This window comes from Seriola dumerili, unplaced genomic scaffold (genome assembly GCF_002260705.1).
Source record: "Seriola dumerili isolate Sdu_G_001 unplaced genomic scaffold, Sdu_1.0 BDQW01000216.1, whole genome shotgun sequence".
Classification (NCBI taxonomy): Eukaryota; Metazoa; Chordata; class Actinopteri; order Carangiformes; family Carangidae; genus Seriola; species Seriola dumerili.
Genome location: NW_019174471.1, coordinates 64,477 through 87,846, shown reverse-complemented (window position 1 = coordinate 87,846; position 23,370 = coordinate 64,477). Strand labels below are relative to the sequence as shown.

The 23,370-nt window shown below is 41.1% G+C and overlaps 1 protein-coding gene across 1 annotated transcript in view; it reads left to right on the top strand.

Moving 5' to 3' along the window:
* stk17a (serine/threonine kinase 17a) overlaps positions 1-23,370 on the top strand; it is a 30,267-nt gene that overhangs the window by 5,330 nt on the left and 1,567 nt on the right. The window contains exons 2-6 of the mRNA XM_022754053.1: positions 8,609-8,821; positions 19,664-19,811; positions 20,903-21,029; positions 21,131-21,179; positions 22,747-22,926. Coding sequence (XP_022609774.1) covers positions 8,609-8,821; positions 19,664-19,811; positions 20,903-21,029; positions 21,131-21,179; positions 22,747-22,926 — 717 coding nt within the window. The remainder of the gene's footprint in view (positions 1-8,608; positions 8,822-19,663; positions 19,812-20,902; positions 21,030-21,130; positions 21,180-22,746; positions 22,927-23,370) is intronic.

Here is a 23,370-nt window from a genome sequence, read left to right as displayed (position 1 = left end):
GCGAGTGTTTGGCCCCAGGCCAGTGAAAATCTTTACTTCATTAAATGTGTCCAGGGCTGCCTGGTCCCTGTCACAGAGCCCAGCTATGAGACTGCAAACAGCCTCCACAGGGTTTGTAGAGAGCTGATACACTGAAGCTGCTGGTAGCTGATATTTAGTTGTGGGTGGAAACACATTTCTTTTGCACTTCAGCTCCGTTGGACAGGATTAACATGACAGGGGGAGAGGGGAATAAAGTTTTCACTGTGCTCCATTTAGAAATAATAAAAAAGAGACGCGACAGCAACTCGCCTGAGAATCATCATGTGTTCAGTATCAGTGTAATCCAGTTATAGCTCTCTGTACATCCACTCATACACTGCAAACAGCAACTAATAATAACTTTAAAAAAATAACAACAGGATCAAACGAGAGCAGCAGTACCTACCTGTCGTATGTTTACATATATGTTGGTGTTGGCACGTTTCCCTCTATCAGGTCAGCAACAAACAGTTTTTACAGAAAAGTCAAATTTCACCCTGAGCTTATTAAAAAAAGATGACACAACAACTCAGAGATCCACTTTAAAATACAGAGACTTTCCCTCAGGACGGGATTCAAAATTCAAGAGAAGTTGTGGGTTCATCAGAAACCATCAGGTAACTGCGGCTGCAATTATTACAGCGGTGGGGGCGAGCTACCCACATATATGCTCCGGACGGGTTTAACATCAGAGACCAGTGGAGGTCATTTTAGAATAACCCCACCTCCCCAAGAGACTGTAAAACCAGTCCGAACTGGGACCAGTAATTGGTTCATTTTACACCTTTAATACAACATCAAACAAAAGTGACTACATCATATTCATCATGTCATTAGCAAGATTTCAATTCCAGTTCTCTGCAAAATAGAATAGATTTATATTAGAAAGGTCAACAAAACACAACAACAAATGTCCTGTGTTTCTGTTCAGAGATGTTATGTGAATAAAGCTGAGTTTACTCCTCTCGTGATGTCCTTCCAATTAAACGTGACGACAGATTTCCTGCATCAGCTGGTAGTTGGAGCGATGACCTCCACCGCAGTAGCTGCTGTAGTATTTAATCGAAGGCGTCTGGCTCACCTAATAACGGAAAAACAAACCTCTTATATCAGGCAGTGACCACGTAAAGTGTTTCCATTTCACTTTTGTGAAATATTGCTTTGTCAAACAGTCTAAAAAACCACCTCATGCGAGCGTTTACATTTGCCTGTGACAGTTGAGTTTTTCCTAAATTCACATGTTTCCATGACTCGTTTTTAAGTTCACAATTTCAAATTGTGCATTAAGCAGGTTCATGGAAACGCAGCTATTGACTGTAACATGAATTATGCTTCATTAAAAGTAGGGCTGCACAATTAATCAAAATATAATCGAAATCACAATATGGCAAGTATAAGTGCAATATCCAAATCACAGGAGCTGCAGTTTTTTTGATAAGGTAAAATGTGTCTCATTGTTGTTCATTGTTAGCACCATCAGTGTTGTGGTGCTACAGAGACGCCCCGACCTACAAATCCTATTCTCCAGACCTAAAGGAACATGATTGTTTGGTAGAAAATCAAACAAAAATCACATCATCATCATTTTAAGATTTAAAATCAAATGTTTAAACAACCAATATCTGCAAAAATAATCGCAACATGATTTTTTTGCATATCGTGCAGCCCTAATTAAAAGCTCAAATTTAACTCTTCACAATCCAGAGAAAAGCTCAAGGGCACGTTAGCAGGGCAGATACAGGCTTTGAACCTGGGAACTAACAGTTCAATGATATCTGAACATGATTAAATTTCAACAACTCTGCAGTGTAAATATTTACGATCACAGTAAAGCTCTATATATGTTTGCATGCTACAATTTGTTTTAAATCAGTGATTCATAAATCTTCACTTAGTAAACACCAACACTACAACCAGGCCGCGGTTGGACTGATGAACAGCTGGTGCTGCAGCTCTCCATTAGATGTGCTGTGTTCAAACCTAATCAGTGTATTAATGCACACACACGACACTGAGGCTCTGCTGCAGCTTGGCTTTAGGCTGTAACCTCTCAAAGTCATCCACTGCATCCATTAGATGCTTCTTTACATTAACTGTAACCATGCCATCACACACACACACACACACACACACACACACACACACACACACACACACACACACACACACACACACAAAAGCCGTCTCTTTCAGGGTGTAGTCTGTGAATGAGGCTGCTGGCTTTGGAAATGTGCTGACGCTGCTTTAGAAAAGGCTGTGGTGGCCCAGTATGGTTTTTAAAGAGCAGGCCCAGACTCCCAAACCAAACAGCATCTATGGACTGATCCCAGGCGTGGCCACACCCACACTGACACACGCCGGGGTCGTTGAACCACCACAACTCTGCCATGAAAAACTAAAATCATAGCTGAATTTGGCATCTGATAATCAACTGCTCTGCCACAGTTTGTCCCTTAAGAACAAATGAAGTGTGTATGATGTATTGTTTCTATGATGCAGAGTATATGTATATGTGTATGTGTGGATTAAATACAGGCCTGCAGTAATCCCTCCTTCCCTCCCTCCCTTCACTTTTCTCAGTCTAATCATTTCAGACAGGAGCAGTCTGGGAATTTGATCTGTTCTCTACGACACTTTTTTAATCCAGCTGCAGTGAAACTAAAGTCTTTTCAACTTTTAGTACAAACGTCCTCCTTCGATGAGATGAAACCTTAAACCTTCTTTTGACCTGATTGCACCAACATGTCAGTTTCTGAGCTGATGTGATTTTTACTTCCAGTTTTTCTACCTGAGAAACTCAGAAGCTGTTCTGTAAATGTCAACGTTTCCAGGATTTTAGTGGAAATATACACATCACTAAAATAAAATGGTTTACAGATATTATCTGTTAACACTCAGTAACTGTGAGGTGTAACTGTTATTCTCATGTTAACGGGCTAAAAATTTGACCTGCTTAGATAAAGAGCAAAGAAATTGAGATAAGTCCAACACTTGTTATACTTTAAATAAAATATTAAATACTGATGTAAAGTTGGATTTTGACACTTCACAAAAATAACAACGGACCTTAAATTGCGAAACATTAATCTAGTGACCAGCGTGAGAGCAAATGATCAAAGTGTCTGTTGGGTTAGTGTGAACTGACATATCCATGCATTTCACCTAAAAACAACCTACATTTACAAAGCAGTGAGTTCAATGTGTCGTTTGGCCCCTAAAACTGTTATTTATGGATGTGAGTTAAAAGAATAGTGAAAACCAGGTTTGATAAATCATTAGTTTACAATTAGTAGATTAGTAGATACTGAGAAGTCTGGCCAAACACAAAATGTTCACAAGTAGCTGCTGCAACACAATCCTGGAATCATCTTCCTCATCCTCATCTGGGCTCCTCTGCTTCCTCCTCCTTCCTTCCTTCCTTCCTTGCTCAGATCATTAAATTCAGCAGTCTGAGTATCGTCACACCTGCTGCAGTGTCCATGTATGTGACAGTGAAGCTTTGACAAACTGAAAGGGAAATGCTACAACTCAGTGCAGTGCACAGAGAGGCCTCTTTGAGAGAAATAAAATATTTTGAGCATTTCCACTCACGTGCTTTCAGCCTTATACAGTATCAACCACTGAGTGGAAACTCACAGCAAAGTAAATGAAACTGAACCTTTTGTGAGAGTTTCAGTTCATGATCACTGTCAGAAATCAACTGTGGAACAGTTTTGTCCATTTTGTGACATGGGATAGAATTTTATTTGAGATTCAATGTGGGAAAAATCGATATTTAACTTCATCTATTTGTGTTGAAAATTCACAATGAACAGTTCAAGTGCAACAAGGATTGCATTCTGGGTAGTGCTCCAAGGATGTAATGTCCGTCTGTCATGCCTGTCTCCTGAACTGAGACATCTAACGAGCTGTGGTGAATGGATCACCATGGTCTGTGTAATGTGAGGACCGTAGGTGATAAAACTGTGGCTTTAGGCTGTTTGCTGACTTTGTGAGATGCCTTACTGTGAAGGTAGACTGTCAATCCAGTGAGACAGACATCATTACATGTATTATAGTGTTGTATTCAAATTAATCAGAACTAATGGTAAGATTTGAGGAGAAAGTGAAGGTGATCATTAGATGAAGACATCAGTATTATTACAGCTGCTCCTTAAAGTTTTTATCATCATCTGTTTGATCCATAAAATGTCAGAAACTAGAAAAGAAACAAACTTCTCACAGTTTCCCAGAGTCAAAGTCAAATAACTCGTTTGGTCCAAAACCCAAAGACATTCAGTTTAATCGCATCAATCTTTCCATTCATATTGTGCTTTATTAAATTCACTTCACAGATGGAGAAGCCAGTCGCACCAATAAATGAATGTGTAACACGTCTCTGCTCCCAGCTGCTGCAGCCCCATGACTCTCACATGAGTCCAGCTGAGGATGAAGCCGCTCAGTGCAGCTCCAGGCCCGGAGCGGCTCGTCATGCTCCGGACCCTGACACAGTCTTTCTCATTGTGTCTTAATGTCACAGCTTCTCGCTCTGAGCTGTGGTTTCATGAAGAAGGACTCGAGTTACTCTCATCTTAGAGATCTCTGTTGCTCTTATTGTGCAGGACGCTTAGTCCTGACTGTAACATCATGTTTTTATTTCCCCTGGAGCACAGAGTGAGAATAATACAGTGCTTTGTGGAGGTCCTGAGAATCCTCGATTTCTCATTTAGCTATTTTACAGTCCCTTCACTGTTTTATTTTAAAAAATAATTTTCTTGAAGACTTTTTTTTAAAGCTGCTCGTTCAGACTGCAGGAGTGAAAATATCAAACTCTGGCTAACAACAAAGCAGACTCTTATCATCTCTGCTTGTGGTGATTTATTTATTGATTTAAGAAAGAAATTATTGGCTTTTTACCGACTGAATTCTATAATAACCAGAAAAAAGCAGAATTTCCAGAAGAAAGTTGAATTTAATTTGCTTATGTTGAAAATTGTAGGTGCAAACACTTTAATTGAAGCACTAAAAGTGTTTGAAGTGTATGAGCTTAAATCAGCTGATGATGTTTTCGCTGAAAATGTAACGTGTTAGTTTGAAGTTTAAACTGTGGAGACAATTTGTCAGTTTATTTGTAGTGCTCAAAGTATTTGAACTAACGTCATTGGAAGAGTAAGAGGTGACAGCTGCTGAAATGTTCATTAAACTTAAACAGGAAATGCACCTTTACTTTCACTGTATACAGGACAGTAGATTTGGGGTTCTTGGGAGCAGGACTGAGAACCAACGCCCAAACTATCCAACATGTAATGTAGGAAAAAGTGCAGCAGATCTTTGGTTAACTCTCCTTAGTTCTAACTTTTATTGTAATAACGTCTCTCATCGCTCGTCGCTCATTTTTTAAGCCTCAAAGTTTTACCTCCATCACCGTCTCTCCTGACAACAGTAGCTCCACAGAAAGTCGACAGTATTCGCTGGGTCACAGTGCCAGTCTTCTTTCATTACCACCCCCACAACCTGGAGTGTTACAGTATCTCACTGTGCTGTGGACTTTACCAAGGTCATGTTACAGTTGATATGTTAACTATACGAGCGATTGTATTTTTATCAGTTACCTTTTTCTGCCTTGATAATATTTCTTCTTTGTCTGGGTTTAGTTTTCTCACCTCAGTGGATGGTGGACGTGCAGTTCATCTTTTCTGAATTTTACATTCCTATCCAAACAGGAAGTCTTTACTGAACTAACTTCTTTGGCAAAGTACGAAGAACATAAGAACCAGAACTGAGTTAAACAGTGAACATTTCTACATGTTGAAGTGATTGTTAGAGGGTCTTTGTCCAGGCTGCCACAGACACTCCCTAGCTTCTCTGTGCAGTCCTTATATTCAGTTAAGTTTTGAACTTCTGAGCGTTGTATTAATCTATCATTTGTAATAAATAAATAGTGCTTTATCCTGGATTATTATGGATGTGGAGAGTCAAACATTCCTGCTCAGCCACTGTAGTGTTTATAAATAGGGCAAGAAATAACTGCTACAGTTCTGAATTACTGACGTCTGTAGGGAATACTACCCAACCTTCTGTAAACATTGCACCTTCTTGAAGTTGGCACCATATGTGGTTACGACAAGATAAAAACTGCTCTAACCATTTTTACGAAATTACATGTTGCAATTTCAACCATAGGCCTATTATGTCAGCTGCCCATTAACATCCAAATGACTGTAAAGTGATCTCAGTCATTTTCACAGACGCCACTTTTACAGTCTCAACCAAACAAACTGTTGGAGTCTGCTGAGCGTTTCTAAAGGATTCAAGTTCCCAAAGCAGATTCTGAGCTGGATCCAGATTCAGTGAAATGCTGGGCACAAGCCCGTGCACAGTATTTTACTCTCTGCTGAGACGGTGTGCAGTGGCCAACAGGAACAACCAGCAACCAATCAAATCAAAGTGGCTTTTCATCCAGCAGACTCCTGACTGGCTGTGCTGCTCTTCATTAAACGTTCTGGATGGTAAACAGGACAGACATTAGTTGAAACTTAACACTGATTCTTTCTGGTGGCACAGAGACCAAGTGAAAATATCCATAATTGACAGATCAGGTTTCAGTTCTTCTCTTTCTTCCACCTGCTTGTTCTGAGTCTGTGAGAAGTAAAGCAACTGTTTTCTTTAATCTCCATATTACGTCCTTATTAATGTCATGCCACAGAGTAATTCCTGTCCAGATTTGAAGAAGCAGACAGAGCAGGTTTGTCATGTCAGCGTGAATGTGTCTTGGCTGTGGACCGCTCACGTTCAGCTGGGTGCTGCTGCTGATTATTGGAGCATTGACTGCCAACAGTAGCCAGAGGGAGGGCGTGATGTGGGCTTGTCATCTCCATCACCGGATGCATTTCAGAGGATATCCCCTGGGCAGCACTCGTGTGTCTGCACACTGCACTATGTGGTCTTCACATCAGACCACCTTCCAGTCTGCAGTAAAACTGGGTCAGGCCAGACTGTTGTGGTGGGAGGGGAGAGGGAAACATAGCCAACCACATCCACAGCCCAATCCACGAAATGTCTCTAACCGATGTTTTTAAACCCAACATTTACACCAAATAAACATCTGTGCAGCTGTTTGAAACCGAACGTGGTTAAGCCTCTGCCTCGTTAGCTGGGAAACTTCTGATGCCAGAATCTCTCAAAGAAAGATTTCTACTCAGCTTCACTTAATTTACAAATTTCTAGCAATTGTACTGGCTCTGTTTTTTAGATTCATAATTCTGGTTTACTTGCTGTTGCTGCTCCTCAGCTCTTGAACCGCCTCCTAAAAAGTCTCAGAGAAACCAAATCAGTGTTTTCTTTAGCTTTGCCCTTATTTTATAACTGTCATGTAGTGGGTTGTCCCTTAATCCTCCCTCTTAGCCATGCTAATATATTAGCGCAGCTCTGGATGGCAATGACTGTAAGTTAGTATTGTCATGAGCGTGTTGTTTTTTTCCTAAGTCTGGTGTCACAGAGCTGTTGGATATAGACTTGTGTCTACTTTCTGCCCTAAATGATAACATCTTTGCCTGAGGAGAAATTACTGTTAAAGTTGGATATTTCCACAGATTGTGACCCTAGATTCTGCTCTTCTTCTGTGCTGGACTGTACATTAAGTCCATGGCCCAGGCAGGCCCACTGGCTGTTGGTTTGACCCTCTAGCTTTCCGTAGGGAACTCTGTGACGGAATCAGAGTAACGTGTGAAGTACTGAGGGCAGAAATGAGATGAGGTTCAACTTTGACCCCTCTTCCTCTGTAAAGTGAGACGATATGCGACAGTTCAGATGCGCTAATTTTCAGTTTGACCTCTAAAGTGGTTCAGATGATCTTGATCAAATCAATCAAACAGTAACTTAATTTGTATATCACTTTTCATACAGGTTACTGCGGTTCACCCTCTAGCAGTTTGCTTCACAGGTGTTGGATGAGCTAATAAAAAAACAAATAAGAAAGCTGATGATGAGATAGAATAAAATAGATTTAAAAAGCTGCAATAACATCAGCAAACAAAAAGAACATATAAGAAAAGGCATAATGAAAGTTTGTTAAACAACCTGATGACTGCTTATCTCCCCTCATCTGACTGTGACTCATGTGTTTTCCATATCTTGAAATAAGCCTTGAGCAGTTTATTACATAACGAAGATGAAAACATTCCCCCTCCAGTCGCCTGGTCGTAACTGAAAGAACAATGAGGCTCATATAGAATAATTTCAGCGCTGTTGGTCTCATTTATTAAACATTAAAAAGAACAGATTAGTGCAGAAACCATTATTAAAAGGACATTTACCCCTGACTCACATCATACTGTTTCTTGATGGGTGGATTTCTGTGTCTCTTTTTTCACCCTCTGTAGAACCATTTCAGTCCAGATCAATTAGTCAATTCCTAATCATTAAGGTCTTGTGAGCCCTCTCATGACCAACAGGAAAACAGAAATCAGATACGAGTCTGCGGCGTCTCTATTAGGAGGAATAACATGGTGTTTTATTAAAATCGGACTGGATTCGCCGTCCTCCAGTTACACTCTCACCTGAACGTGTCCTGTGTGTGTGCAGCACTGACGGTCCTCTTCTCTTTCAGGGGGAAGTTCGCTGTGGTCAGAAAGTGTGTGGAGAAATGCACGGGCCACGAGTACGCCGCAAAGTTCATGAGGAAGAGACGGAAAGGCCAGGACTGCCGGACGGAGATCATCCATGAGATCTCCGTGCTGGAGCTCGCCACCGTCAGCTCCCGGGTGGTCAACCTCCACCAGGTCTATGAGATGGCCTCTGAGATGGTGCTAGTCCTGGAGTTGTGAGTATCCAACCTAAACACAATGACCAAAGACTTAGAATCATCTATGTGACATCAGTTAAACATGATAATCCTGCTTCACGATCCAGGTGAGGAGAAAATAACATTTCTGAAAAGACATTAGAACCAGGGAGTTTGGTTCGAGTCTCTGTGGAGTTGGTCATTCATATAGTTTGTCTGCAGTCAGTGTAGCTCAACCTCCTTTTCAACTCATCAAAGTATCCAGGATAATTGTGCACAGAATTAAAACGTGATTATTGGTTGTGATTGGTTGTAATTATTGGTTTTTAGTTTTCCCTTTTATTGCTGTGGCAGTGTACTCAGTGGAGTATTATATTTTACTTGGTGTGCGGGGATGTTCTTCAGAATAAGGGCCATAAATGTTTGTGTCAGACTGAAACTGAGATTTGATTTGTCGCTGACTAAACTGAAATGAACAGGAAGTGAACGGTGTGATATCCTCAAAGGAAAAGCGCCGCAGGGAGCTGCAGCGTTTTAGTCCTGCAGAGCTTCAGGCCAAACTTTAATGCTCCAGCAAACACCAGCTATTCCAACCATGTGCCTCGCCTGTGTCCTTTGTGTACACACACACGGATTGTGTCGTAGGACACGGTGGATTGGGTTTCCTGTATCCCAGGCCTCCGACCGAGAGGTGACGGAGAGAGAATCCATCAGTAACACTGAAACAGGACCGAGTGGAGCACAGCTCAGTTTGACCCAGTATGTGGGATACACACACACACACACACACACACACACACACACACACACACACACACACACACACTATGGGAACCAGGTCAAGCATGGCCCAGGCATGACCAGTGAGATGAGATCATAATCAACAACTGGTGCGGCTAGAGTCAACCCCATACAGTATCACGTGTGTGTGTGTGTGTGTGTGTGTGTGTGTGTGTGTGTGTGTGTGTGTGTGTGTGTGTGTGTGTGTGTGTGAGTTCATCATGACACGCCAGGCTGATCAAGAAGGTCTCTCTCATTTCCTCTCTCTTTCTGTCCCACTACATACCATATTGGATTTTGCCTGAATTTATCACCATAGCGACACGCAGAACTCCCACTAAACACACACACACACACACACACACACACACACACACACACACACAGAGGAGAGTCAAACTGCTGGATTAGATGGTATTGACACATTTAGTATCAGCTGTCATCTGTCATTTATAACTCCTGTGTTGAAACTGGAAACCAGCTGGAGTGAAGGACGAGCTGATCCCTTACACCTTGTCTGTGATGTTCCTGTTCGTGTCCTGACGTCACCTGAACTGAACCGGTTCTCCAGTGATGTAGTATTTTTCTTCCATAAACCTGAGCAGCTCTGTCCTGATGTTTAGATCCTACACCGGGTCAAACTCCAGTTTTGACAAAGATACTTTAGTAAAGTCTTAATTTGTGTCATAGAGCAGTCTGATGTCAGTCAGACCGTTTCACAAAAACAAAGACACCTCACCTCCAGGCTAACTCGGGCCAAAGACTGATGTTACCATGGTAACAATAAATGACAGCTGTGCTGACCAGCAGCACCCAACAGCAAAAAACAGGAAAACATGGCCCATAGTTTGTGGTTTGCTAACATTACGTTATGGAGAGAGTGATGAGAAGGGAAAGAGAGACAGCAGCCATTTTGTTTTTCCAAATCAGGTTTTTGTTCTTTTTCTTTTCTTTTTTTTTTACAGTTTGACTCATCACTGAATTTCCAAAGTAAAACGTCCTTGTAACTGTTGAATTCTTCCAAAAGAAACATGTTCTGTTGAAAGTTAACAGCGCTGAGAGGTTGGATGTGGTTCCCCTGTCGGCCATTTTTTAAATTTTATTTAGAAAAAAATTCTTAATTTACACAGAATTCATTAAACCATATCTTAAGATAGTCAAGAACTAAATTGCTTTGTGCAACGGATGGATTTAGACTAAGTCTATCTGAAGTCAGACTGTTTGTTCTATGTCAGAGTCAAAGTCTGTCTCTGTGAAACCGGCTGCCAAACTGGGATTTCCTCCCACGTCCCAGCTCTTTTGACTTTGATGAGAAAAAACCAGTGATGTGTTTCATGTTAGCTATGGTTTAAAGGTGAGATGAATGTCATCCAGCTCTGATTTCACTCTGTCTGCACCAGTGCTGTGTGGACTGTAGTGTGTTACAGGATTATGTGCCCTCAGCAGCACATGCCATACAACGCAGTCTGTCCTGTTAAGGAGATCCCATAAATGCTCCTTTAACTGGTCCAGTGGGCCCAGTCCTCCCCCACCTCAACCCATAATCCTAATCCCAGCCATTGTTCATTAAAAGGATAATCTGAGAATTAACTGCTGCTCTGAGTGAGGATAGTGCTCCTCGTCAGACACATAGTCAAGCACACACACACACACACACACACAGACAAAGACAGTACAGATTGATTATTATTTCCCCATAAAATTTGAAAAAGAAAATTAAAGAATCGACATAATATGAGGAATTTTTTTGTTGTTGTTGTTGTTTTTTCTCATATAATATAATATAATACAACATAACATTACACTACTACAGAGAACAACTGACAGCTTTGTAATGATTCATGGTAGCACTGTTCACATGTTTTTAACGTGTAGTTGTTGTGTCAGCTGTTTTTAGATCCACGTCTCAAAAAGGCCGTCTTTTGAATCAGATTTCAGGAAGTTAAATATATTTATAGTAATAATAACTTTATTTTTATAGCACTTTTCTTAAAGTTACAAACCTAAAGTTACAAAGTGCTTTACAAGAAAAAAAGTTAAACCAGAGGAAATAAAAGAAGAAAGTATCCGAGCATAATAAAACATGTAGAACAGCATAAATAAAAAACATCTCAAATCAACATTATGCAAAAAGATGTGACATTGAGTTATTTAGGACATTTAAACTGCCCGTCCCAACAGTGACACTGTCCTGAGTTTCATCAGATCAGTGTGAATCATATCTGCTGTTTGTGATGGAGACGATAGAACGGATCATAAATATAAAATAAATATTTCAATAAAAGAATATTAGACACCGATAAACACTGATAAACAACCAGGGGAAAGACGATCAATTCAAGTCTGTGATCATGTGAATCATATGAATGAAGCACCATTTAATCCTCCCCCCCAGCCCCTTTCATTTCTCATATGTGGTTTTTTTATATGGGAAAAAAATGGAGCAGAATACTTTCATTCTTTCTGGACGTTGACAACATCCTCCTCTTTTTCTCGGCTGACAGCTGACAGATATTTTGGGTAGTGGGCTAAGTGGTGATGAAGGAGGATCGAAGGAAGGATGGATGGAGGGAGGAGGGGGCCAGATATTCTACGAATGAGGGTCAACTTGACATAGAAAACTATTCATGCCATGATGGGGGGGGGGCAGGCAGAGGGGCCCAAAGCTTTTTTCCAGGCTGGTAGAGAGAGAAAGAAAGAAATCAATGAAGAGTGAGAAAAATGAGAGAGGAGGGAAAGAGACAGAGGCAGGAATAGTGTAAACGTGATGGAGAGAACGGTTAAACAGAGAGAGAGAATGAATGAGAGCAATAGAGAGCTACATGGCCTCATTGCTGGCTGAGCTCCAGCTGGGAGTTCATTATGTCAGTCGAGCCGCACGTGACCTGCCAAAGCATGGCCACTCGCCCCGAGAGAGAGAGAGAGAGAGAGAGAGAAGGGAAACGAGTTGATTCAGGATGAGGCTGCTGTTCTATATTCTGCTGTTCTATATTCTACTGTTCTATATTCTACTCACTGTCAACAACGGAACGATATGTTTGTCCATTTCACAATCCTTCATTTTAAATTCATCCATTGCACAAAGCACTTTAGTTCTTGACTATCTTAAGACTGTGGTACAATGAATTCTGGGTAAATTAAGACATTTTTTTAAAATAAAAAAATGGCGAACCGAGGAACCGTATCCAACCATTCAGCTCTGTCAACCCTCAGCAGAACATGTTTGTGTTTTGGAGGAATTCAACAGTTACAAGGACGTTTTGCTTGAAGAGTGAAACAATTAAAAAAAAATTCAAAATCTGATTTGGAAAGAAAAAAAAAAACAGTCACTGGCGTCTCTAAAAACTTTTTCCCTTCTCATCACGCTCTCCATAACAATGTTAGCAAACCACAAATTATGAGCCATGGTTTCCTGTTTTCTGCTGTAGAGCGCTATTGCTCAGCGCAGGTGTTAATTGTTACCATGGTAACACTGGTCTCAGGCCTGAGTTAGTCTGTTAAGGTGTCTAATGTTTTTGGTTTAAAATGAGTCCGTCTGTGAGCAACATTAAGACTGGACCAACACGACAGACCAGTCTGAGCGTCTGTGTGAAACCGGGGATTTGCTGATCTCCTGCTGCAGTGGAAGTCGTCAGGTCAGATGTTCCAAACACTCGTCATTCATGTTGAACTGAATCAGCTGCATATTTTAAACAGTTTATTTGAATTCAAGATATAAACTGAATATGACTGGCTGTTACATTTGTGGGTGATTAGAAGTGAAACTCCCAACCTCATAAAATCAACCATGTTCTGTCTGTCATGTTCCTGTTATTCTGCAGGTCAGATCAGTGTTTTGGTTGAAGTTGATTAAGTTAGGTGATTAAATAGCTGATGTATATATGTTTGTTTTGATATTTTCAGCTCTTTATTTATTTTATTGTTTGATAATGAACTTTAATTGTGTTAATTTTTAAAACAAATATTTTTATTCCCTCCGCGCCGGAGACATTTCGTTTTCGGGTTGTTTGTCCGTCCATCACATTCTCGTGGACACGATTTCTCAGTCAAGCTGTGACGGAACTTCTTCAAATTTGGCACAAACATTCACTAGGACTCAAGGATGAACTGATTAAAATTTGGTGGCTAAAGGACAAAGTTCAAGGGTCAAGTTCACGTTGACCTCACAAAACATTATTTTGGCCTTGTGAACGCAATACCTCGAGAACTCCTCAAATCTCCTCACATTTGGCACAAACGTTCACCTGGACTCAAGGACAAACTGATTAGATTTCAGTGGTTAAGGTCAAAGGTCAAGGTCACCTGACCTCACAAAACTCTGTTTAGCCATTATTCAAGACTTCACAGCAATTATGACCAAATTTCACACAAATGGTTCGTATTGTATCTGACTGTGGATAAACAGGGACGTAACCTGGAACTAGTCTGAGTGGCGGAGGGATACGACCACGAGGAGATGATTCTAGTTCTGCTTTGTTTTCATGTTGCTTTTGAGTTGCACTTGCAACTTCAGGGTATTTGGATCACCCCAAGCTGTGCGTCATGTCTGACCTTTTTGGTAATAAAGCAAAAACCAAACACTAGAATATATTTATGTTTTTGTATAATATAACCTGGAGCTCAGTTCAGTGTAGAAATACTGTAAGTGGGACTCAGGGGCCATGTTGGGTCGGCTCAGTAGGAGCCCACAGCTCATTTTTGCCCTGGGGCCCCGCAGCAGGTTAATTCGGCCCCGGCTGTAATTAGTGGTGATGTCAGATTTCAGGCATTTGGACGAACGTGGCTCCACAACCAAAGTTAGACGCTGTTTTTCTGTTGTAAATGGAGCCATTAGCATGAGGGAAACTCCAGTTCTGTGGACATGAATACACGATGAGAGCAGTATGGAGGACCACTGCAGGGCATTCACTTGACCTCACTCTGACTTTATCGCTCCCCCTCTCTCTGTCACGCACATTTGTCTCTTTGTCTCTTCTGTCCATTGTGGAGACGGTTTCCTCTTCCACACTCATCTGTGTCTGTGGCTCCTCTCTCTACTGTAACTGTGATGGTACAAGAGTTTGACTGATTCCTCCACTGGCTCTCTGTGAACGAGTCAGACTCATGGAGGATTATCTGGTGTTTTATATTTATATATACTTTATATATCAGTTCAGAGCCTCCTACAGATACAGATGTATAGACCCTTCACCCCCCCCCCCCTCCCCCTTGTTGTTTAGTGGGTGTTTATGTTTATGTTTATGAAGCCGGTTATTTAGGTCAGCTGACTGAGTTCATGTCATTCTTCTACTAAATCATCAGAGTCCAAATGGGCGGCTGATCAAAGCTGAATTGATCCATTCCCACAGCACTGAGCTGACACTGATTTCATTAATTACAATAGCAACTCACCAATCAAGCGCTGACTGACTGCCCTCTGGCCTGCCTGAACCTGACTGACCCCCCCACCATCAGGCTTCTGGGGCAACACACAGGCAGCATGCCAACCTGCCTTTGTCTGGGATCATATCAATGGAGGTGTTTTTCTAGTGTGTGTCTGTTTCTGTTGTGGATGACCCGTTTAGTGAGGCTCCTCGGTCACTGAGGTCTTCATCCAAGATAAACATTAAATAATTGAATTTTTATTTATTTATTTAGAAGGTTGATTTGTTGATGAGCTGAGTTTCCTCGTCTTTTCTTCGTGTTGACAGATTAGAGCAGAGTTAGACGGCAGCGTCTGTGACATCACGCTCGTGCAGGCAGACGCACAGACCTTTTTACATTTTGCGCACAGACATCGTGCAGGTAACTAACTTCCCCTCGGAGATGGCCTTGGAGCGGCCTGGAGGAGCAGCTGTGTCCTCGGTGCAGAGGGAGCACATGCTGCATGACTTCCTCTCGGTGAAGCGAGCGCTTGCAGGATCGTGAAATCCCCCGTTCAGGGAGTCCGTCAGACTTCTGAGCACGTCCCTGTGAGAAATGTTCAAAACTCTGTCTGAAGTTCATGCTGATGAGAAGTCACTTTAGATCCAGGGAGGAAGAGTTGAGACTACAATAAACAAACAAACAAGTTCAGTTTAATATGTTGTCGTGTAATTTGTTCATATTTTAACTGTAATTTCCTAATTCAGTTAAATTCGTTGTTCATATTTGCCAGTTTAGGTAAAAGGTCGCTGTGTTTTACCTGTGTTGTCACTGCAGGAAAAAATAATTCATTCATCTGCTTCATGTTGTGTTTACATGAAAAGTGACACATGATCTGTCTCCGTTCATCTTCCCTCTCCACGCCATCATTCACAGTCCGAGTTGTTTTTGAAAATCAAATGCTATTGAATCGGCCGTGTCTTATTATCATTAAAATTAAAATGTCGGTCACAATGACGTCACAACCTCCAAGATACCGTGAAACTTTACAGGTGTGTGGTTGAGACCAACTTGAACTCATAGTACGAGGATGGGTGTGGTCCGACCCATGAGTCCTGAGAACATCAACATGTTGGCGGGCGTTGCGGCTGCTGTGATCCCTTTACGAGATGGTCTCCGGTAGTTTCCAGAACTCTGACAGAAAACTTTAAAAGGCAACATGAAACACTTTCTTGGTCAAAGCAAAATCATTATTATCAACAGATGCTGCAGCTGTTTGAAGATGACGCAGGTTTCATTACAGGCTCTAAACACATCACTGACCCTGTGTTAAAACAGACATAGATCCCGTTTTCAACAAAAGGCCAATTTACTCAGATATGAGTGTAATCTGATGAGTCATCGGGTAAAAGCTCCTGTGTGTGTGGGAACCTCCACATCAGATACATGAGGACGTCTGAAGTTGTTGTTTCCTGTTTGCCAGACTGGATTAGTTTCTGTCTGATCCTCTGAGGAATGAACCGAGATTCCATTAGTTTAATGCACGTGCCGAAACCAGGTGTGTGTGTGTGTGTGTGTGTGTGTGTGTGTGTGTGTGTGTGTGTGTGTGTGTGTGTGTGTGTGTGTGTGTGTGTGTGTGTGTGTGTGTGTGTGTGTGTGCAACGGTGACACAGATTAGAAACCAATCATTTCACACACACACACGTTCCTTCAGTTGACCTAATTATTCATCATGATTCTCCTCCTCTTCAGCTCTCTGGTTTCTCATCACACACTCACTGTTTCTCATTAAAGCAGCCAATCCACACACGCCAACGCCTTAACAAAGTGTGTGTGTATTTGTGTGTAAAGACTGGTTAAATGGTTATAGCTTGATTCAAGACAATTTATACTTTAGCATTAAGCTGCCTGCAAACACACATCTGTTTTTCTCAACCACAAGTGAGAAGCACAAAAATAAAAAAGTAATAAAAGAGAGAGTTCTCACAAACCGTCTGTACCGTTGGTTATTTAATAAAAATTATTGTGGTGGTTTCATAGCAACAGGAAGGCAAAGTTTTATTTGAGAAAATTTCACAACCATTTGAACAATTTATAGTTAATGTGATTTCCTTATGCTTGTAGTGCCACAAACTAAATTCTTACCTGAGAGGTTTCAGAGGAACCTGATTCTTTAGACAAACTTTTTTTTGTGTGAATCAGGTGAATGAACCTTTTAACTGTCGCAGAGCACTGAACTCTATCAGTGTGTCAAACAGGTCTACTTTAAAAAATTCAGTTTAATAACATGTTTAAATGAGTCTGAACTGTGTTAAATGGAAACTTACCCCCAGCAGACATGCATGCAGTGCCATAACTAGAGCACACGTTTAACTGAGGTCCAGCAGTTGCCATGGAAACTCTAACAATGTTGTGCAGTCCAGAGCAACGACTTCCATCTTTATTTAAAACCACATTTAACCTGTTTGCCTGCTTCTCTCTATATCTTCATCTTCTCTCTCCTCCCTCCTCTTCCTCTCCCTTGTCCAAGTATCAAGGTGTCGGCTTGGACAGAACACTTTAAGTTTTCCACTGACGTCTGACACTTGAGGTTGAATTTCTCCTCAGCTGAGGGAGTTACTGAAGGTTGTTGCAAAGAATCACTTAAAAGGTTTCCTCTGTTAAGGAAAAACATTAAGGCATTTGCAGCAATGAATGAGATTTTACTGCAGTAAAATTCTACAGTTTCCATGGAGACCGTTTGTTTGCCAGCATTAGCGCCTGTGAGACCTGTGAACATCTCACCTGTATCGTCTCACAAAGTTGACCAGAAGAAAAAAGAATGTCTTAAAAAATGACATTAAAGAAGTGCGTCGCCATTTCATCCATTTAATGGAAACTTTAATGAAAACGGTCAAAGCGTCTCACACTCGGATCAATGGACATGACATACTTCATCAATAATTGATTAAAAAGATCCCGTAGCATAAAACACAGAGCATCATTGACTGTAGAGTTAACCTGAAGAGAGCTGAGGAGGTGGAGCCATCAGATCAGATCAGAAACTGATGCCGATCAAATCTATGGAGCAAATCAATTCCTCTCATTGATGATGAGTTTCAAACTCTTGTTGGGATGTTCGTCCTCTTCATTTATCAACATAAACTCAGACATGTTGAGTTCAGATACAATTAGTACAAAGTTTTTTCCTTATTTTGGATGCAAAGGTCTTTTGTGCAACGTCTTAACTGACTTTAAGTGATTTCATAAGTATAAGGAGAAAACTTTAAATACTTAAGGGAACATTTTAAGGAAAGACAGGGTATTCTGTGCAAAAGTTTTTATTTTAGGGAAATCTTAAATTGGACTTTAAAGAAAATCTTAACTTAAGAGACTTTGTGCATCTTGCCCCAGAGTAAAAGTGAAAGAAGTTTAAACTACGAAAAGAACAAATAACAGATCCAGAGGTAAAAGCGTCAGAGGTCAGAGGTCAGTGTCTGAAACGATGAACCAGGATTGACCTTGAAGAACTTCCTGTTGACCAGGACCAGGACCTGAGCAGCACCTCTGTGAGGAGCTGTTTGACTTTCATTAGTTCGGCCGTCCAGACTGTTTTTGTCGCCCGTACTCCGGTTAAAGGCTCTTTCTTCTCACCTTGAAAACCCCAAACATTCTCACCCACCCCTCCTCTTCCTGCCGTCTCCACCTTCCTCTGAGATAAAGCCTAATTCAGCAGCACCCTGAGGGAACACCTCGTCTATTCCTGACTGCCCTGCCTCCTTTTCTTTCTCAGTTTCTAATTGAGTTTGTCCGACAGAGGTTACCTCAGGTCAGAGGACGTTCATGGTGCTCGAAGCAGGGCGGGAGCTTTAGTGTCGACAATAGTTTGAGACAGTTTTTATTTTGCTCTTTATTTTACAACCTCTGTCTGTTTCCTCATGTCAGAGAGAAGTGATCAGTCAACTGTTCATTGGCCTCGTTCAAGAGGCGCTCATAATTGCTTTGCTATATCTGGAGGTCTATTTCTGCCATCACCCGCAGCCAGTCAACACACACACACACATTCACACACACTCGTACATCGGGGTTAGACGGAGATTTATTTCCACGGCGTCTTCTGGGATTCGCCATAAAAAGCCGTGAACGACGTAGAACAAGTTTCATGATGAAGCAGGGATCCGACTGTGGTTTGGGTTTGACACTGTGTATGAGACCTGTTCAGGCTGTAGCCTCCCTGACAGTGTACAAAGAGTGATCCTGTAGACGGATGCTCATCTCTGATGCTTTTACACTGAAGAATTTCTTCTTCTTCGCCTTTATTTAAACACGGAGGGCTGTTCCCGACCGGCTCTGACCACAGGTTGTAGGATCGAGCTCAGGCTCAACAACAAATATCTTCCCCTTCAACGAGTGGTCGGGAGAAATGACCAAAATATGAATAATTAATGTTTAAATTACAGGCTGGAAGTATTCAGGAAAACATGGGGCCCATAAATGAATACAATATGAAACCAGTGTTGCCCTGTGGATATATAGATTTATATATTTTCATTATCTACATTTCTTTCCTTCTTTGTCTTCGGTGTTCTGATTTTTGATTGTTTTTATTAAAATGATGTTTATCTCTTCTGTTTATGTCTTTCTGTGTGATGTTACTGTTTTTTTACTGCTTTTTTATTGTTTGGAAAAGAAATAAAAAGTCTATTACAAACAGGGAGGGCTGTTGACTTCTTTCAGTGAACATGGTTTGTTTGTTTGTTTGTTTGTTTGTTTGTGCAGTGCGGCCGGAGGCGAGATCTTCAACCAGTGCGTGGCAGATCGGGAGGACGAGGCCTTCAGCGAGGAGGACGTGAAGAGGCTCATGAGGCAGATCCTAGAGGGAGTCTCCTTCCTCCACCAGAACAACATAGTCCACCTGGACCTGAAGGTCAGCAGAGATACCTCCACACGATTCTTTGTATTTCAGTTACAGTCCGTTCAGATCCATCTGTGAAGTGAACCAGTCAGTTCAGATAAAACCTGCTTCATTCTCTGGGAAAACGACGTCACTGTGACGTGAAGAGTTCAACATTTCAGGCTTTGGAAAGAGCAGCTAAAGCCTGTAAAAGCCACAGATGAATCACCTGTACACTTGTTATTTCATGACTGAACAATCCGCTGTGTGTCAGCAGCTCTTCACTCTTAAAACTGAACATGTCGTAATAAACATTATAGTAGAAACAGCAAATGTGATATCAGCTAAACACCAAAACATAAAACATCAAAATGAGCATCTCCAGTATTTGTCCAGGTTTTCTAATGAGACAGATCGTCGAGGTTTCGGAGTGGAGTTTAGTTTCAACAGCAGCATCTGTTTTCAGGAACAGTTACTCTGGATAATCCACAGAACACACCGTCCACCTCCTCACATCTCATCCACCAGTCCATTCATCAAATTAGCAGTTTCACAGCTACAGCTGCAACAATTAGTCAAGTGATTCATTTGATTATGTAACCTTGAGCTCTAGGAAATTATGATGGGCATTTTTTAAGTTTCATTGAGATATTATGAAAATAATCATTAGTTGTACTTTTCAGCAAATCCTTAATACTCTGAGATAAAGTGAACAAGACAGTCATTAACACCTACTTAACTCAAATGCAGCACTTCACATTTGATCCTTTAGTTCAGGAATTACAGCAACAGACCAAAAAGCTTCAGCTCCGGTCGAAAAGAACAGACACTACAATCAAATGATTCTGAAAATATGAAAAGCTTTGTACACATCCATTTGTAGTATTTTAACATATCCTGCTGAGACAGAATAAAGTTCAGTTCTACTGAATAAAAATAAACATGAGAACAGCCTATAATCCTATAAAACTGTACCAGAATATAAACCTTTATGAAACTGGTCAAACATGAAAGACACTGATGCTCTGTCCATGAAGGAGAGAAGATCAGGTGGTATAAATTATAGATTAGATTAGATATCAGACGTGTGTGTGACAGTATCGTGTCCTCTGATGTCTTGCCAGCCTCAGAACATCCTGCTGACCAGCTGCTCTCCTCTGGGGGACATTAAGATCGTGGACTTCGGTCTGTCCAGGATGGTCTGCAGCCACCAGGAGCTCAGGGAGATCATGGGAACCCCGGAGTATGTTGGTGAGTTGCTGCTCAGCGTCACGTCCACAACCTCACAGTAACGGACGAACTGATTAAACACTGATTAAATGATACTGACGTGTTTGTGTTCATGGTTTCAGCTCCCGAGATTCTAAATTATGAGCCGATCAGCACAGCGACAGACATGTGGTAAGAAACTTTCTTTTTGTTCTGTGGAGTTAAACTTCAGGAGAAACATTGTTTTGTTAAGTCTCAGCAGTGTCACAGGGTTAAACTGTCATTGAACTCTAAACTTTATTTACTGTTACAGTCACAGCTGTATACAGATGTTTCACTGAGGTCTGCTCAGTTTCTGTCTCTGAAACTTACTGTGTGTAGGATTAGCTGTTTCCAGCTTTGCCTCCCCCTAGTGGTTTTATCACTGTGACAACACACGGACCACACACACAACACCACCTTTAACTGCCGCTGTCTCATTTTTACACCGATAATAACTAATTAGAACAACACTGTGATTGTCTGTAAACTCACAATGATAGATATTGATTTATATGATAGAATATTAAAAGAATAACAATGTTGTTGGGAAAAACAATCACTGAAAAACGATGATGACAAATCCTTATGTGGCTTTAACCTTGTAATGACCATGAATGACACAGACAAGGTAGAAAAGAGAAGGAAGTTTAGAAGAGGATGCAAACCGCTCACCATATCCATAATTTAAAAAATATATTATCCATTTTGTCAGTTTTTAGTGTCTACATCATTTGTAAATCTTAGTCATAAACAAGCCTTTATATCTCATGAATCTCTTAACCAGCTCATTTATAGCCCCTCCCCTCTGTGTACACTCAAAACATCATCATGTGCAGGAGGAAGGATTTTCCTCACAGAGAAGACGGTTAGCATAGCCGCCCGCTAGCTGCTAGTTTGTGTAAAGTGCCTTAAGTAGTTGACAAGACGATAAACAGGCTGCAGTCCATTTATTTAGTCAGTATTGACTGTGTTCAAGTGGATGATGTTAATGTTCATTCTTTTACTTTAATGTTTGCTCCATCAGTCCACATGAATTTTTAAAAAATATTTTCAAAGACTGAAACGAGCTCGTCCTGAGGAGGTGAGGTATTAGCCAAGCAGAGTAGCCTACGTAGAAACTAAAGAAAACACGTTTGAAAGCTGACCAGTCCGACCAGTGTGATTAAATATCCAGTTAATTTGTTTCCAGTATTTCAACCAGTTGAGCTGTGGCAGCTGAAGCAGCAAGAGAAGGTCAGGAAGGGAGAGCTGTCGCTGCTTCTGCCCTTCAAAGTGATTTAACATACATTTTCAATTCACACAAATACTGTGAAGAAAACGCAGCCAAATGTCTAACTCATGAAAACCTCATGTCACATATTTGAACTCTTATTATATATCATTATTATTATTATTTTAGTTTTCATGAATTTGTAATTGTATCCATTATTTTGTCAAAGATCATTTTTACACCCTGTTTCCATTCGGGTTCAAGTTCAACTTTATTTGTCATATGTAGGTTTACACAAGGTTAACGGTACTGTCAAATGTGTCGGACAAGAATCCGGTCAACTCAGCAATAAAAACAAGAATGATATAAATTAGAAATAATATAATAAAAAAATTAAAATTGAATTTGATTAAAATTTTGTTTTGTATTTCAAAGCTGCATTTGTTATTGGTGATGAAGGTTTTGTCCTTCCTTCCACGTCATCCTGCTCTCACCCTGTCTGCTCAGGAGTATCGGGGTCTTGACCTACGTGATGCTGACGGGCATCTCTCCGTTCCTGGGCGAAGACAAGCAGGAGACGTTTCTTAACATCTCCCAGCTCAGTGTGAGCTACACAGAGGAGGAGCTGCAGCAGCTGGACCAGGCCGCCCTGTCCTTCATCCAGACGCTGCTGCGCAAACAGCCACAGTCAGTCCACACCTGTCCACACCTGTCCACAACACACAAACTCATGTGGCACTAAACCTGATTCATTCTGTTGTCAAACAGAACAAGTATGAAATGTTTATTTGTATAGTTATACATTTATATAGGATCATGTCTCATGAATATAATGTGGACGAGCAGTTGCTGCTGAGCTGCAGATAGAAATATTATTTACCATCTCGACTGGAGCTGAACGATATGCAAACAAATCATGTTGCGTTTATTTTGGCAGATATTGTGATTTCAGTTGGAATGGTTGTTTTTACATTTGATTTTAAATTTTATGATGTTGATGTGATTGTTGTTGCTCTTGTACCAAACAAGCATGTTCCTTTTCGTCTGGAGAATGTGATCTGTAGGTCGGAGCGTCTCTGCGGCACCACAGCACTGATGGTGCTAACAGCGTACAACAATGTGACACATTTT